General features: G+C 43.0%; 1 protein-coding gene across 1 annotated transcript in view; it reads left to right on the top strand.

Moving 5' to 3' along the window:
- The first annotated feature begins 6,850 nt into the window (after positions 1-6,850).
- The window catches only part of KCNAB1 (potassium voltage-gated channel subfamily A member regulatory beta subunit 1), a 364,296-nt gene continuing 354,285 nt past the window's right edge, over positions 6,851-16,861 (top strand). The window contains exon 1 of the mRNA XM_008706834.2: positions 6,851-7,699. Coding sequence (XP_008705056.1) covers positions 7,458-7,699 — 242 coding nt within the window. The 5' untranslated portion in view covers positions 6,851-7,457. The remainder of the gene's footprint in view (positions 7,700-16,861) is intronic.

The raw sequence follows: 16,861 nt of genomic DNA, 5'->3' as shown, positions 1-16,861 counted from the left end.
TTCAAGCCCAGGCTTCTGGAAACTTGCCCTTTATTCCAGTTCTTACAATAACTGATTCCAAATGTTGCCTAACTTATGTGCATGTTTCTTTCCTTATTTGTAAAACAAGAGACACAAACCAGTTGATTTCTAAGACTTCTTAGAGCTCTAGTTAGAATCCTAGGTTTTTTAGATTTTTTTAAGTGCGTCAGAGAGGACGATGAAGAGGCAGATTGGTTCAGACGGAACGATCCCAGGAAGAACTCGCAGCGGTACATTGTATCACAAAGCTGGACTTGTACCTTTTTAGGCCTGGCTTTTACAGCTGAGATTTTATAGCTGTGTCCCAGCCTCCCAGCCTTGTCTCTGACAAGTTCCAGACCCCAGAAGGATAATGTGTGGAAGAAGATGGGCGAGCCCACGACAGAGCACGTGGAGCAGTGACCTCAGAGGCGTGGGAGTCTTTGCACCGTGCAAATCTGCTCTCTGAGTTGACGCTTAAGGAGTGATGGCGGGATTTCTTACCAGATGAAGAACAAATCAACTTTATTAAATAATCCTTCACTTCTCTTTAGAAAAGAGGAAGTCCTATTTAAAGCCATCTCATCATTTTGCAGTCCTGTAACCCACAGCACTAAGTCCCCTGAAAACTGTTGCTCCTAGGTCAGCCACGTAGAGCTCTGCCGCCGTGCAACACTAGGGGGCACTATCTCCACAGACTACAATGTCCGTGGCTGGCTGTGGAGTTGTGTAATGCCGCAGATAAATAGTAACCACCATGTCTTGGGCCGGTTCTTCTGTGCCAGGTACACCAAATGCCATATTTCCTTTCATCTTCACAACAACCTTATGAGGTTATAATATGGTGAGGCGTATTTTCCAGAGGAAGTAATTGGGACTCCGAAAGTGCCCATGGTCAAGCCACTAGTGTGTGGTAGGATTTGAACCCAAGTCTTTCTGATTTTATAACCCATGATCTTTCCACTATATTCCACCACCACTCCATGGAAATTCTTTTAAGCTAGGCCAATGCAGACCAAGATAAGGGAGAAACATGTTCTTAGCATCCTGGAAACATTACTTCAGTGATGACTCAATAGCTCGTGGCCCAATTCCACCCTGATTTCAAACCTTTCATGGCTGACATTACTTAAAAAGAGAGTGCAAAGCCTGTATAATAGGAGCAAAGCCCTATCTTGTACCTTCCTTCTTCCTTACCTATCTCTTTTCCAAGGTACCCTGTGCCCCCAATAGCCATCTTTCAAGATATTTCTGGCCACAGAACACGCTTTTGTACTTCGGGGTCCCATTGGCCATTTCCTTTGTATTAGACTCAGACCAAAGGCCACATTTTGGCACCTTTTGTGGAAGGAACAAGATAGTCACACCCAAAGTGATGAGGGGAGCTTTTGCTGCAAATGCCAAAACTCTACTCAAAGATGCTTTCTTTGTGTGGAGGTGTGGTCAGTGTCGGGTAAACAGAGGATGCCGGTGAAATCCAAGGGCCAGTCCTGCCCACAAGCCCTTCATAGGTCAAGGGAGAGACCTGTGGATCTGGCCACCCATAAGTATGCTTCATTTTTCTAAAGCAAAGCTATAATGTGTATGCCTCTGTATATATTAGAAATATGATTGTATATTGAGGAGGGATTGTTTGATGTTATAATGCAAAAGTACATAATATACAAGCATCAGGGCTAAGGAAAAGAGGTAAACAAGGCTGGGACTGAGGCGAGGCAGTGCCTTCAGAGCTGAGGCTGGCTTGATGGGGCTTCCATTTGTCCCCTGTTATAATCCCACACACCGTTACACGTGCTCCCTCCCCCATCCCACTGGAGCTGTTGTCTTCTATTCCTAGGAAAATTTTGGCCTAGAAGGAGGTGAGGGGGATTGGTCCTAGGAAAGGGTGAATGAATGATGAACAGAGAGACATTGAAGATTAGGCTTCTTGCTTGATTGCAAACTTCTGGAAGAACTCCCTCCACCGTCCCACCTTTCCCTCACTGCTGGTGTTTCTTCCCGCCTCCACCCAAGACTGGGTTTCGATGTCTCCCCCCTCCTTCCTCCATGGTCACAGTGCACTGCTTTGTAAGCTTTACTGGTGTCGTTCCTCCTGCTCCTGAGAGCTCCTCAAGGGCAGGACGATGTTTTCTTCATTGTGTTGTGTTGATATGACACACATTTTTAACTGTGGTCTCACTACACACACCTAGACTCCCAGGTGCTTCTGCGAATGTGGAGGGAAGATGGCGACGACAGGAGGAGAAGCTCCGCTGTTGACTCCCAGTAGGACGAGACAGACGTCTCAGTCAGGTGACTGCTCACGTGTCACAGCATCGCCTGCAGAGCACTAGGGAGCAGACACCTGAGCAAGAGTAAGAGCCAAGTTCCCATAAATAATTGGAATAGAAATACAGGCTCTGATCTGTGGTCTGGCGTCCCTTGTCCAACTCATTTGGGCAGAGCCAGCCCTCCTTCACCTCAGCCATGGAAACACTGTCTTGTTCTCCCACGCCTACCAGCTCTGGCCTCAGTTTTCAATTGTAGGCCAAGACAACCTTTAGATGACTGTGATGTGCCCATAAATCCAAGATGGAGTGTTTAACAGGTTATCTCTTTAGCCAAGAAAAATTTTAAAGTAGACTATAAATGTGATTGGTCTATTCCAAGAATAATAGCAGCAATCTCCTGGGCCTGGCATCTCAGAGGACTAGCTAATAATTCATTGAATCCAAGCCTCTCCAGTCAACACAGGAAGGTTCCTCACCTCTGCAGAATGTCTAGTCCAAGTAGTTTTGAAAACACAACACCAGACCTAGAAGAATCTTAGAGGTAACTTAAGTCTGAGCCAATAGAAAACTAAGGGGACAGGGAGGTCAAGGCCTGCCCAAGGTCACACAGTTCTGTATGAATACTGAGCAGGTGTGGGTAAGGTCTGCTCACCACCCAGGGCTATGTGAGCTTCTATTTGTGACTTCTGAGTCTCAGCACCCCATCAGCAGAATGTGACCAGAAGCACCTCTCTCCTCAGATGGCCTTGTCACTTTTTCCCTCACTGGGATTGCATAATACTTAAAGATTCTGAACAGTATATGACAATCATTCCTGAGACACAGAAAGAGAGCAAAACGGACATTACTGCCCCTCTCTGCTGCACAGAGGCATTTCTTAGACTCTTGTATATTTAGCTGAAAACCAGTCTTGATTTGCACTGACAGCCAAAGGGGCCAATAGTTTGCTTAGAAATATAGTTTCTACTTGGGGCACCTGGCTAGCTATGTCAGTAGAGCATGTGACTCTTGATCTTGGGGTTATAAGTTCGAACCCCTTGTCAGGTGTAGAGATTATTTAAAAATAAAAAAATTTAAAAAATATATATATGTATACATATATATATATATATATATATATACATATATATATATGTAGTTTCTACTTCCCACCTTCAAAGTGGGACTTTTTATGACAGTGATCAGCTTTTAGAACTTAATGAAGAGCCTTCAGTTTCAGACCAACCTTGGCTTGCTCATCCCTCTCTCCTCTCCTGGGCCTGGCTCCATATTTAGAGGGCAGAAAAAGAGAAGGATGTGTTGAAAAGGGCTCATGTCTCATTTTCCATGACTGCTTTTCCAGTTCACCTCTGCTTCTTCCTGTGGGAACCTCCAAGGCTCACAAAATCAGTTGTAACGAGTGGCTTGTTACGTGGTGAAACATTAATGGTACAACTTTACTTGGGAATGCCTGTTTCTCCTTGACTCTCTCCTGTTGCTTGGTCCTTTTTCTGACTTTTCTGGCCCTCTCTCTATAAGCTCTTCTTTCTCCCTTGAGACTCAGCTTTGGATGCTGGGTTGAAAATAGAAGGATTGACAAGGATAGCTTTTGGGAGTTTAAAATGCAAGCAAGCAAGCCATTAATATCTATGAAATGTTGATCATGCATGAAACACCGTGCTGGTTATTATGGAGGTTACAAGCTTATACCAGATATAGTCGGTGTCCCCCCTTAAAGAGCTTATAGTTTAGATGGGGAGTTAGACGTGCACTGGTAGGAGGTACCTAGAACTCTGGGACAACACATTATGAGTCTCTGTTTCCCAAAGTAGGTACCAGTACCACTGGTGGACAAGGAGATGATTTTAGTGGGTGCACAGATGGGGCGTTAAATAACTTTGATTCACATTGTAAAGGTGGTCTATGCCTGTTTCAGTTTCCTTTCAGTTCTTCTGATTACCTTAAAAAAAAAGAACAAGAAAAAAAAAAGGAAAAAAGAAAGTCTCAGATTTGTGCTAAACTTTTTCAAACACCCAATACCTTTTAATTTCCTCCATAAAAAAACAAAAGGAATAGGACTCGGGTTCAGAACCTTTGGACACCAACAGTGTCCAGCTGCAATTAAATAATATTCTTCATTTTTATTATACTTATTTTCTACAGGTTACACTCTATTTTATTCCAAGTGATAAGGTTTTTCTTCGTATAATTCCAGTAATATAACATTTCCTTACTAAATTTCTTAGTTTGGGCTGCCATAGAAAATTACTCTAGACTATGTGGTTTCAGCAACAAATATTTATTTCTCACAGTTCTAGAGGTTGGGAGCTCCATGATCAGGATCTCAGCATGGTTGAGGTTTGGTGAGAACCCTCTTCATGGTTTATAGACAGCCATCTTTTGCTGTGTCCTCACATGGTGGAAAGAGAGCTAGCTCACTCTCTGGCCTCTTCTGATAAAGCCACTATTCCCAGGGCGCCTGCGCAGCTCGTCAGTTAAGCGTCTGCCTTTGGCTCAGGTCATGATGTCAGGGTCCTGGGATTGAGCCTGCTCGGCAGGGAGCCTACTTCTCCCTCTCCCTCTGCCCTTCCCGTGTGCGTGCTCTCCCTCCCTCTCTCTCTCAATAAAATAAAATAAAATAAAATAAAATAAAATAAAATAAGGTACTAATCCCATTCATGAGGGCTCTACTCTCACAATCTAATTATCTCCCGAAGGCCTCACCTCCAAATACCATCACACTGGAGATTAGATTTCATGTATGAATTTTGGTGGGGGCGGGGGAGAGACACAAACATTCAACTCATAACACTAAATATATTCATTTAGGTAAAAGAAAAAGTAGATTAATTCCAAATAGTAAATAAATAATGGTAAAGGTGGTACAAAAATATGGCAGAGATCGTCAAGTTTGTGCAAATGTTTGGAAACAGTTTAGAAGTGTCAAGTGAGTGCTTTAGATGTGAATTGCAAGAGGAATTTTAAGGAATGATCATATACCAGGGGCTAGGAGGTTGGGGAAGAATTCCTAGAGGAGGTGAGCTTTTATAGGACATGGGAGGGGGGAGGTCATATGAGCAAGGCTATGGTGATGTGTGGGAGTAGGAAGCCTGTTGGATTCGATGAACCATTCATGTCCAGGAGTCATGGTTGGAGGAGAATTGCAGCTGGAATCACAAAGTGGAGGGACCCTTCTGTGAGGAGACTCTGCTTTTTTTTTTTTTTTTTGACTTTTTATTTTGAGATAATTATTGATTCGCATGCAGTTGAAAGGAACAATACGGATAAGTCCCTTTACCCAGTGACTCCCAATAATGATATCTTGCATAGCTATAGTTCAATATCACAATTAGGAAATTGATGATGATACAAGCCACTGACCTTATTCAGATTTCACTGGTTTTGCACACACTCATTTGTGTGTGAGTGTATGTGTTAGTCTATGCCATTTTATCACACACGTAGAGTGGTGTGGTTACCACCATAGTCAAGATTCATAACAATTCCAACTCAAGAATCCCTCATCTACCCTTTTACAGACAGAACCACCTCCCTCTCTTTCCTCTTCTCTAACCCCTGGCAACCACTAATTGGTGATCCATCTGTATAATTCTGTCAAGTCGAGATGTGATATAAATGGAATCCTACAGTAAGATGACTTTTTTTTTTTTGCTCTTAAAGTCTATTGAAAAGTTGGCAAGATAAGACATATATTAAACAATTAGAAAACAAGATAAAGGATGATGGCCTGACAGAAAAATTAGGAAGCTGGGAAGGAGTGTCTGTGAAGTGATGGGGGAAAGGGAGGGCAAGCAAGTCCTATTTGACATGTGTAATTTGGCTTTTTTCCACTCAGCATAATTCCCTTGAGATCCATTCAAGTTGTTGCTTGTATCAATAGTTCATTCCTTTTCATTGCTCAGTAGTGTTCCATAGTGTGGATACACCACAGTGTAACTATTCACCCACTATAGAAAATGTGGGTTGTTTCCAGTTGATGGCTATTATGAATAAGCCTGTTATGAACATCTGGGTATGGTTTTTTGGTATGAACCTAGATTTCATTCCTCTGGGGGAAATATCCAAGAGTACAATTGCTGTATCGTACGGAAGGTTTGGTATGCTTGGTTTTTATAAGAAACTGCCATACTCTTTCCACAGCCCTTTGTTGGATATGTGGTTTGCATATATTTCCCCCTAGTCTGTAATTCGTTTTTTATCCTCTTTACAGGGTCTTTCATGGACAAAAAGTTTAGAATGTTGATGATATCCAATTTACTAATTTTGCCTTTTACAGATTGTGTTTTTGGTGTCAGACCTAGGAACACTTCACTTATCCCTAGGTCCTTATCCATGAAGATTCTCTCCTATGATTTATCCTGGAAGTTTTATAGTTTTATATTTAAGTCTGTGATTCATTCTGATTTATTTTTGTATAAATATGAAGTGTAAGTGAAGGGTTCATTTGTTTTAGTTTGTTTTTGCTTATAGATGTCCAATTCCTCCAGTACCATTTGTTGAAAATTCTATTGAATTGCTCTTACTCCTTTGTCATAAGTCAGTCGGGCATATTCGTGTAGGCCCTTCGCTTTTTACAACCAGCTTATAGATATTTCCTATCACTTGATAGCAACATCTTGAAAAGAACAAGGTTAATGGACCTTCTACCCAAATGGATCACGTCACTAGTATAATAAATTATTTGATTATGAAATACTTGATAATTTAGAAAGGTCTCATTACACACTCATGAATCATCCGCAAGGCCTTATGATCCTTATGAGAACAGAACATTTGGCTTATATCCCACCAAAATATTTCCTTTTACCTAAATAGAAAGACATGGGAAAGAGTGCCCATATTTTTTCCCCAGGGCTAATACATAGTTGCTGAAGTCTGACTTTGGGAACTTTACAGCGACAAGAAAAGTGGTTGGACTTTGTCAGGGTCTTTTTTTTTCCCTTTTTTCTTTCTTCCTTTTTTTTTCCCCCCCGCAAAGGCTTCAACAGAGACATGTAACCAGCAGCTCTGCCAGGGACTCAAGAGTCTCCTCACACCCAGAAAAATACGAAGGGCATCTAAGGAAAACGAGCTGGTCCCTTTTAGGGACGCGCCAAAGCCAGATAACCCGCGTTAATCATAGCAAGATACAGCCGGTGTCAGAGCCAAGTACTGTGAAATTCGCTCTGCTTCTTGGGTTTGTGAAACATGCATTTGTATAAACCTGCCTGTGCAGACATCCCCAGCCCCAAGCTGGGTCTACCCAAATCCAGTGAATCGGCTCTGAAATGTAGACGGCACCTAGCAGTGACCAAGCCTCCACCCCAGGCAGCCTGCTGGCCGGGGAGGCCTAGTGGGGCAGCAGAACGGAAGTTTCTGGAGAAGTTCTTACGTGTCCATGGAATCTCACTGCAGGAAACCACCAGAGCAGAGACGGGAATGGCTTACAGGTAATGGCTGGTTGCAGTTTCTTCATCCAGGGCACTGTCCCGAAGTCCGGGTTGTCGTTCTTAGAGAAAGAAGGATTGAGATGACAAAGCCAGCACTATCTAGAAAAGGGGATGCAGAGAGCCCTCCTCTTGGGCTGCCTTAGTTGTGTGGGCTTTATATTGTCTACGTTCTCTTTGCTCAGACAGTTCCATGGAAGATAGCCCAGCTCTCCTGGGGAAGCTTCTAGCCATGTGCTGCCGGTAGAAATACCTTTGGCTCGGAATAGGTAGGGGACTTAGCAGATCATAATGAAGAAAGGGGGCTCTATTCTTCCTAAGGGAATTGATAAATTCAGAGTAGGATTTTTTAAAATGCTACCTGGGCTTGAAGGCTCTTGTTTTCCTCTAAGTCTGATGCATGGGGTCTGTGCTAATGAAACTGAGCAAGTTCTTCTTGAAGTGACAGCCCTTTGCAGCCTGAGATAAATTACCTGTTGTTCTCTCAACTTCCAATACCATCATTTACTGTGAACGATTAACCAAAGGGAGAAGTTTTCCCCTGGTGGGGTTGGATGTGTAATGTTTATAAATTGCTCTGAGTTGAGAACTATCCTTCTTGGTCACGGCAATTACTGTTCAAACCTCTGTAAGATATGCCTGTGCTTCGCGGAGTCCACCGGCAGCACCTGCCCCAGTGTTTCCTTGACAAATACAAAAGTGAGCAGAAGCCGTCTACAAGGACGAGGGTGCTGACAAGGGAGAAAAAATCATTTAGCATTGGTAAAGGACAGGTGTCCCAGCTCCAGTACCAACATTTGCTTCACAGAGAGAGATTGTTTTTGTTTTTTTTTAAAGATTTTATTTATTTATTTATTTGACAGAGAGAGACAGCCAGTGAGAGAGGGAACACAAGCAGGGGGAGTGGGAGAGGAGGAAGCAGGCTCATAGCGGAGGAGCCTGATGTGGGGCTCGATCCCAGAACGCCGGGATCACGCCCTGAGCCGAAGGCAGACGCTCAACCGCTGTGCCACCCAGGTGCCCCGCGAGATTGTTTTTGCATGGACGCGGTGTCCCCTGTGAGTTCATTCATCCAAAGGTCTATGTTAGTGTCGTAGCTACTGCTCTGGTTCATCAGCTAATTTGACTAATGAAGCAATTCGCAAGGAAATGACTTCTTTCTGTGGAAAGCAACATATTTCACACAGACTCTATGCAACTAAGGGTTCCGACAGAAGAGGCGGGAACTCTTCTAGGATTACGGGGAAGAGAAACATGGGACAGCCCACCCCCTCATGCTTCAGAAGTGGAGCCTGAGAAGAATCTAACCACATTCTCAAGAGAACTCGTGGCTCCGTACACCGGGTGACCCTCACCCACCTTTCCTGAATCTATCTTCCACGAGAAGGAGCCCCCTTCTCCCTCTGCCTCTTTACATTCTCTCATTCTCTTCTCTGTGCTCTCCCTGACCCTCAGTGGTGGCGGGCGGTGACGTCTGAATATAGGTTAGATGACAGTGAACTGTTTCATTAAAAAAAAAACACCTGTCTCCGCATCTTTGTCACAGGATGGGTGGTATTACCACGAACCCTTGTATAGACCTTCAGAGGGCATGCCTCTTTCTCTCAAAAGTCCTGGTTTTGCACATCAATTAGATCTCTGGTGATGTGTGCCAAGGTTCAGACGAAGATATGTTCTAGGACAGTGTTTTTCAAACAGTTTTGAAGCAGAGAAGTTCTCCCTCCTCAAATAGGTAAAAGCAAAGGTGTCCCTGTTGGAGTTGGTGGCCTGGAGGCCACCTGCTTGAGGGGAGCAGTCATCTGCCAGTATGGCTCCCGAGGCAGCCCTGCCAGTCCCGTACTCCTGTGGTTTGAGAGTTCAGTTCCAAGGTGACTCTTCGTCATGCCTCGGAGAGCAAGGCTCTGTGGCCTTGAGGATGCTAGGTCCTGTCACAGGGACAGGCTCCTGGGCGAGTGTAGGTGCCCTGGGTCATACTAGTAAGAAGTGGGACTTAGAAGATTGCTGTTTCCAGATCAGACTTTGAGGAGAGACAAGTGCAGTTAAATGAAGAATTGGCCCCAGGAAATCGCTGAAGCTTTGAGTTATGATGAGCTTGTGGTGCTCTGCCCGTCTTCCTTTATTACATTCCTCCCTCACCCTCCTTCCAACTTGAAGCAATGTCTCCTTTCTCCAGATTTCCATAGTCATTTTAATTTGTCTATTCTTCCGAGACCCTTATTAATCATCCTTATTTAGAACATCATCCTTTGAACATGAGGGAGGGATTTTTAGGGAAGAGAATACAGGTTCTCTTTGTTCCCCCCAACTTGGCTTTTGACCATGACTTCTTTTTTTTTTTTTTTAAGTTTTTTACTTTAATTCCAATGTAGCTAACATGCAGTGTTATATTAGTTTCAGGTGTACAGTATAGTGATTCAGCAATTCCATACATCACCCAGTGCTCATCACAGCAAGTGCCCTCCTTAACTCTCATCACCTATTTCACCCAACCCCCCATCCCTCCCCTCTGGTAACCATCAGTTTGTTCTCTATAGCTAAGAGTCTGTTTCTTGGTTTGTCTCTTTTTTTGTTGTTGTTTGTTTTGTTTCTTAAATTCCACATATGAGTGAAATCATATTGATTGTGACTTCTTTTTTGGGGTGTGTGTGTGTGTGTGTGTGTGTGTGTAGAAAGCATCTTTCTTTTTTTTGGTAATTAAATTCAATTAGCCAGCATTAGTTTCAGATGTAAAGTTCAGTAATTCATCAGTTGCATATAACACCCAGTGCCCATCACATCATGAGCCCTCCTTAATGCCCATCACAGTTACCCCATCCGCCCACCCATCTCCCCTCCGGCAACCCTCAGTTTGTTTCCTGTACTTAAGGGTCTCTCATAGTTTGTCTCCCTCTCTGATGACTTCCCATTCAGTTTCCCTCTCTTCCCATATGGTCCTCTATGCTGTTTCTTATATTCTACATATGAGTGAAACCATATGATAATTGTCTTTCTCTGACTGACTTATTTCACTTAGCATAATACCCACTAGTTCCATCCACGTCGATGTAAATGGTAAGTAGTCATCCTTTCTGATGACAGTAATATTCCATTGTATATATGAACCACATCTTCTTTACCCATTCATCTGTTGATGGATATCTTGGCTATTTCCATACTTTGGCTATTGTGGACATTGCTGCTATAAACATTGGGGTGCAGGTGCCCCTTTGGATTATTACATTTGTATCTTTGAGATAAATACCTAGTAGTGCAACTGCTAGGTTGTAGGGTAGCTCTATTTTTCATGTCTTGAGGAATCTCCATACAGTTTTCCAGAGTGGCTGTACAAGCTTGCATCCCCACCAACAGTGTAGGAGGGTTCCCCTTTCTCCACATCCTTGCCAACATTTGTTGTTCCCTCACTTGTTAATTTTAGCCATTCAGACTGGTGTGAGGTGGTATCTCATTGTGGTATTGGTTTCTATTTCCCTGATGCCAAGTGATGTACAGCATTTTTTCATGTGTCTGTTGCCCATTTGTATGTCTTTGGAGAAATGTCTGTTCATGTCTGCTGCCCATTTCTTGACTAGATTATCTGTGTTCTGGGTGTTGAGTTTGATAAGTTCTTTATAGATCTTGGATACTAGCCCTTTATCAGATATGTCATTTGAAAATATCTTCTCTCATTCTATAGGTTGACTTTTAGTTTTGTTGACTGTTTCCTTTGCTGTGCAGAAGCTTTTTATCTTGATGAAGTCCCAATAGTTCATTTTTGTCTTTGTTTCCCTTGCCTTTGGAGACTTGTCTAGCAAGAAGTTGTTGTGGCAGAGGTTGAAGAGGTTGCTACCCGTGTTCTCCTCAAGGATTTTGATAGCTTCTGGTCTCACATTTAGGTCTTTCATTCATTTTGAGTTTATCTTTGTGTATGGTGTAAGAAAATGGTCCAGTTTCATTCTTCTACATGTGGCTGTCCAATTTTCCCAACACCATTTGTTGAAGATACTGTCCGTTTTCCACTGGATATTCTTTCCTGCTTTGTCAAAGATTTGTTGACCATAGAGTTGAGGGTCCACTTCTGAGTTCTCTATTCTGTTCCACTGATCTGTGTGTCTGCTTTATCAGTATCATGCTGTCTTGATAATTATAGCTTTGTAATAGAGTTCGAAGTCCAGCATTGTGATGCCCCCAGCTTTGGTTTTCTTTTTCAACATTCCTCTGGCTATTTGGGGTCTTTTCTGGTTCCACACAAATTTTGGGATTATTTGTTCCCGCTCTGTGAAAAATGTCGATGGTATTTTGATAGAGATTGCATTGAATGTGTAGATTGCTCTGGGTACCATAGACATTTTCACAATATTTATTCTTCCAAACCATGAGCATGGAATGTTTTTCCATTTCTTTGTGCCTTCCTCAATTTATTTCATAAGTGTTCTGTAGTTTTTAGAGTACAGGTCACTTACCTGTTTGGTTAGGTTTATTCCTAGGTTGACCGTGACTTCTTATAAACATAGTTGGTGTTAGGTGAGAAGGTGAATTTCATAGTCTTACTTCCTTACCTTCATTTCCATCCCCCACCCTCCAACCATGGCTATGTAAAAATACCTTGTTCAACCTGTCTTTTCCATTTTCTTTTTTTCGAAGGGTATTATTTCATGTGTAGTGGAGAGAGAATGGGCTTTGAGGTTAATTAGAACAGGATTCAAATCCCATCTCTTTTGGTCCACAAAACGTGTGATGTTGAGCTGTCTGTGACATGTAAGTGCCTAACACACAGTAGGTGCTCACTAAATGTAAGTTCCCTTCCTGCTTATTCTATAGACTCTGTCGTTCATTCTAGGGGCAGGGGATGAAAGTCCTATAGTGGAAACATACAAATGGTAAGATAGAATATCTTACAAGAATATAAGAATATCTCATGATAAGATAGAATATCTCTTAGAAGGAAAAGAAGGAATTTAAAAAATCTGCAGTAATTCACAATCTGTGTAGGTTTTCATGCTGAGCTTTAGAATTCTGAGAGGTCTGGAAGAGCCGGTAAGCTGTTTTCTCTTCCTAATTTGGTCAGATGCCATTGCAGCCTTCAGCCCAATACCAGCTGCTTGGGTCCCTCGATCATCTGTGAGAGAGCATTCTGTTGTGTTTCCATGGAGACTTGGTTTTATTTCTAACTGAGGGTGACCAGGAGAGGAAAAAAATCAGTAAATATGCAAACACATGTATCAACTGAAAAGAAACTGGAGGAAATTGTTTGAACGTGGTGCAAAAAGTGCCAAGTTGCTGTGTAGATCCTTCTGTTGGCTTGGAATTTTGTGCAAAAAAAGAAGGTTTTTGTGGATTCGTTTTATTAGTGTCTATAAAATAGTTACCCAAGAGGGTCCTCTAGTCATTTCTAAGAGGCTGAAAGTTAATTGTCTCTATTACACAGCATTGAAATCTGAACCAAATTGTTAGCCTGAGCTTAGGGCAAGGTTAAAGTATACTGAGAGGTGGTTTTATGGACAAAACACCAAAAATATCTAGATTGAGTAAGGATGTAGCAAACACCCAGCTTTGAAGCAATTTTATAATTAGCCAAGAAGAACCCAAACAGATGTAAAATGGTCTAATCCAGGGGTCAGCAAACTTTTCCTATAAAAGGCCAGATAGTAAATATTTTAGGCTCATGGGCAATCCACCTTTGTCCTAACTAGGGAACTGTGCTGTTGGAGGGTGAAAGCAGCCATTGAGGATAGCGAATGAGTGGGTGTGGTTGTATTCCAATAAAACTTTATTTATGGACACTGAGTTATGACACTGAGTTTTATATAAGTTTCGCATATCATAAATCTTCTTCCTCCCCACCCCCCAAAACCATTACAAAATGTACAAGCCAGCCTTAACTTGAGGACCATACAGAGATAAGTGGCAGGCTAGATTTGGCCCATAGGCCATAGTTTGCTGATCCCTGGTCTAGAACACAAAGCTCTCAGTTGCATAGGTTATTTATTGATTTGTGTTCATTTTTAAACCTCTTTATTTCCAGAGGTACTTAACGTACCCAAACGCATATAATTCAGAAAGATAAAAATAAAAAAGCAATGAGTTCAAGGAAGAATAAGAGCAGGAAGAGGACATGTGGGGGGGGGGGCTGGTGAGCCTGCCATGTGCAAGCCATGTGCTTGGACTGGATTTGGCTCTGTGTTTTCCAGCAACACCAAATTGTGAAGAGAGAGGTGGAGCTCTTTACCACAGTCATGGAGTCCTTGAGGTAGGTAGGGGTAGGCCAGTTGATCGGTGTTGGCACATCTCTTTGTAATCTGGACACCAGAGAGAAGTTTCTCTCGTGGTTCTTCATTACATAATTAATAACATCCTCAAAAATATCCTTAGAGTAAACACAGCAGTGAGGTTCCCAGGACTCTTTACTATGGAGCCCCTAATACGAGTGGGTGGCACTGCATCAAATAGTAATTCAGCAAAAGCAAGTAGGTGGCCAGCAGAAGAAAGGCCATCAGTTTAATAGAAACATCAGTTTGGGATTATTTGCACTTTAAAAATTCCCCAATAATGATGATGCAGATTTCACTATTCTTTTACAATAACGGGGCTTGTCCAGATTCATGGAAGGAAGCAACTGCTTCTTAAATTAAAAAAAAAAAAAAAAAAAAAAAAAAAAGTTATGCTATTTGCAAACCAAAGAGAACATTTCCAACATTCTGGAACTGAAAGTAGAGAGGGAGCAGTAACAGAAGAAACGGAGAGGCAGGGGAAAGTCTCAGAATTACTGATATGGGGCCGACCTCGGAGAATCTCCAATTTCTGATCTTCCAGCTGAAGAGAATTGAGGCTGCAGTATCGGGTGACTAGCCCGAAGTTGCAGATCCAGCAACAAAGCCGGGTTGGGAACCCCTGTCCCTTGGGACCCAGTCCAGCGCTTTCTCTACACTCTCCATTCGTATTCTCAGCCCCCCAATTCTCATTCCACCGCACGCCCATCCACACATGCGCCCACGCGCCCGCGCGCACGTGCTCACTGCCTCTTGGGCGTGCTGCAGGTCCAGTGGCGTTCACCCTCCTGCTCTGGTCTACTTTTCTGGGCACTTGTCTCGTTGCTCTGCTCTGCAACCTGCTTCGGTCTTCTTGTTCTGCACACTGACCCTCCACCCCTGTCCTGGACCACTGGGTCTGCGCTCGTCATAACTTTCCGTATCTTGGGGGCGCCTGGGTGGCACAGCGGTTAAGCGTCTGCCTTCGGCTCAGGGCGTGATCCCGGCGTTATGGGATCGAGCCCCACATCGGGCTCCTATGCTATGGGCCTGCTTCTTCCTCTCCCACTCCCCCTGCTTGTGTTCCCTCTCTCGCTGGCTGTCTCTATCTCTGTCAAATAAATAAATAAAATCTTTAAAAAAAAAAAATAACTTTCCGTATCTAGAATATTCTTATATATTGTCCTCTCCTCGGCAAATCCAACTCACAGTCCTCTCTCTTGCAGTAGGACCTATCTTTGCTCCACGTAATTTTGGATTATTAATTTTGTGTGTGCATGTGTGTGTGTGAGTCTTATTCTCAAAATTATGTTGTTGTTGCCTTGAGGGTAAGGACTAGAACTTACGATAGTTCGCAGTCCTCCCATGCTTTGCGTATAGATAATGCTCAGTACTGTGTATTGCTTGATCAGGACACATCCATTCAGAAGATGGGGAGCAGAAAGACCCTAAGGAGCAAGGAAGTAGGGACTTCCCTTTACCCCCCACTAGTACAGCTCCAACTCTATATTTGCTTCTGTCTCTTAGGCACAATATGTTACCCAACCTTGCTGATCCTCAGTTCCCTCATCTGTAAAATGGGCCCAGTTTAAGTACCCTCACAACACTGTTGTAAGCATTAAATGAAGTTGCAAATGTGCTTAGCTCCCTGCCTGCCGGAGGGGGAGACTGACAGAGTTCTGTTGCTCCAGCCCTCTTCTCAGCCCATTCTAGGAACCCATCCTTTAGTCATCTGGCAGAGTTTGAAAGGAAGCATGTGTCACAATGTATCTAAAAAAGAGAGGGGCAGAAATAAACACCTACAAATTGAATTTTGCACAATTCTGAACACACCACCCTCCTTTCCTCAGTTGCCTTTATAAGCCTGGAATCTGTCCTTAGGATCTATTGAGAAAAAAGTTTTTTTTTTTTTTTATTTTCACCTCACACATGGGCTCCTATTGAATCAAAATAGCCTCTCACAAAGCATTGTAATAAATTATTCTCCAAATGGTGTATATGAAGATAAAATAATCTTTTATCAATCCATGTCTTTCCATGCCTAGTACTGTGTCCAGAACAGAAATATTTGAGGCAGAATACAATTAAAAGGCAAAAACTCCCACCAGCTCACAGTACCTCTCCCATCAGCTTGCCACAGTGTCTGAGATTTTCTCCAGTTAGAGACCTCAGTTCTGTGAAAGTATGTAATCTACACCAACAGGCAGCCCACCAAGGAGGAAACAAGGTGTCGGGCAGGTCTGACCTGAAAACAGGGTAGAGAGAAAGCTTCTGGACTAGATCAAGAGGAGAGCTTGGGGGTTAGGAGCTACGGGCTGACGTGCGGGGACATAAGAGCGAACGAACCGAAGAAGGAGGCAGGAAAGCCAGAGAGAAACCTCACTCACCCGACTGCTTTCTCCAAGGTGTTGGGCGAATCATCAGAGCATTCATTAACTGATAGAATTTTCATTGGTCTCTAAAGTGGAGATTCTAAGGACAAGTAGGAGCTATTTTCACTCTGAAAACCTTTCCCTGGGTTCTGTCAGAGTGAGAAGGTGGTGTCCCAGCTGCAGGATTTAAAAACCACCTTCTTTCTTCCCTCTTTCTCTGATCCCTGGCTGACTTACACATAAAATGAAAATAAACCCTTCCTCACAGGGTAATACTGTTCTTGCAAAGGCACAAATAGTGGGTGCTCAGGAAGAACTATCCCCTCCTTGCCCTTTCTTCTTTTCATAATTTCCATAATACAGGGTGGAAATTGAAAATTATTTTTATTCCCAAATTGAACTCACTGTCATCCTTTCAGCTGCCCCAGCCCCAAAACAAAATCCCTTTGCAATGCATTCCCGTGACCTACTTTTTTCACAGAGTGCTTGGCACACTCAGACCTGCTTGAAAAGTGGCTATGGCTGTGACCGTGAAAATCAAAAGCCTAAAAAAAAAAAAAAAATGCTAC

This window comes from Ursus maritimus, unplaced genomic scaffold (assembly GCF_017311325.1).
Source record: "Ursus maritimus isolate PB19 unplaced genomic scaffold, ASM1731132v1 scaffold_20, whole genome shotgun sequence".
NCBI lineage: Eukaryota > Metazoa > Chordata > Mammalia > Carnivora > Ursidae > Ursus > Ursus maritimus.
The sequence above is the reverse complement of the archived record's forward strand: the minus strand, read 5'-3'. Positions and strand labels throughout refer to the sequence as shown.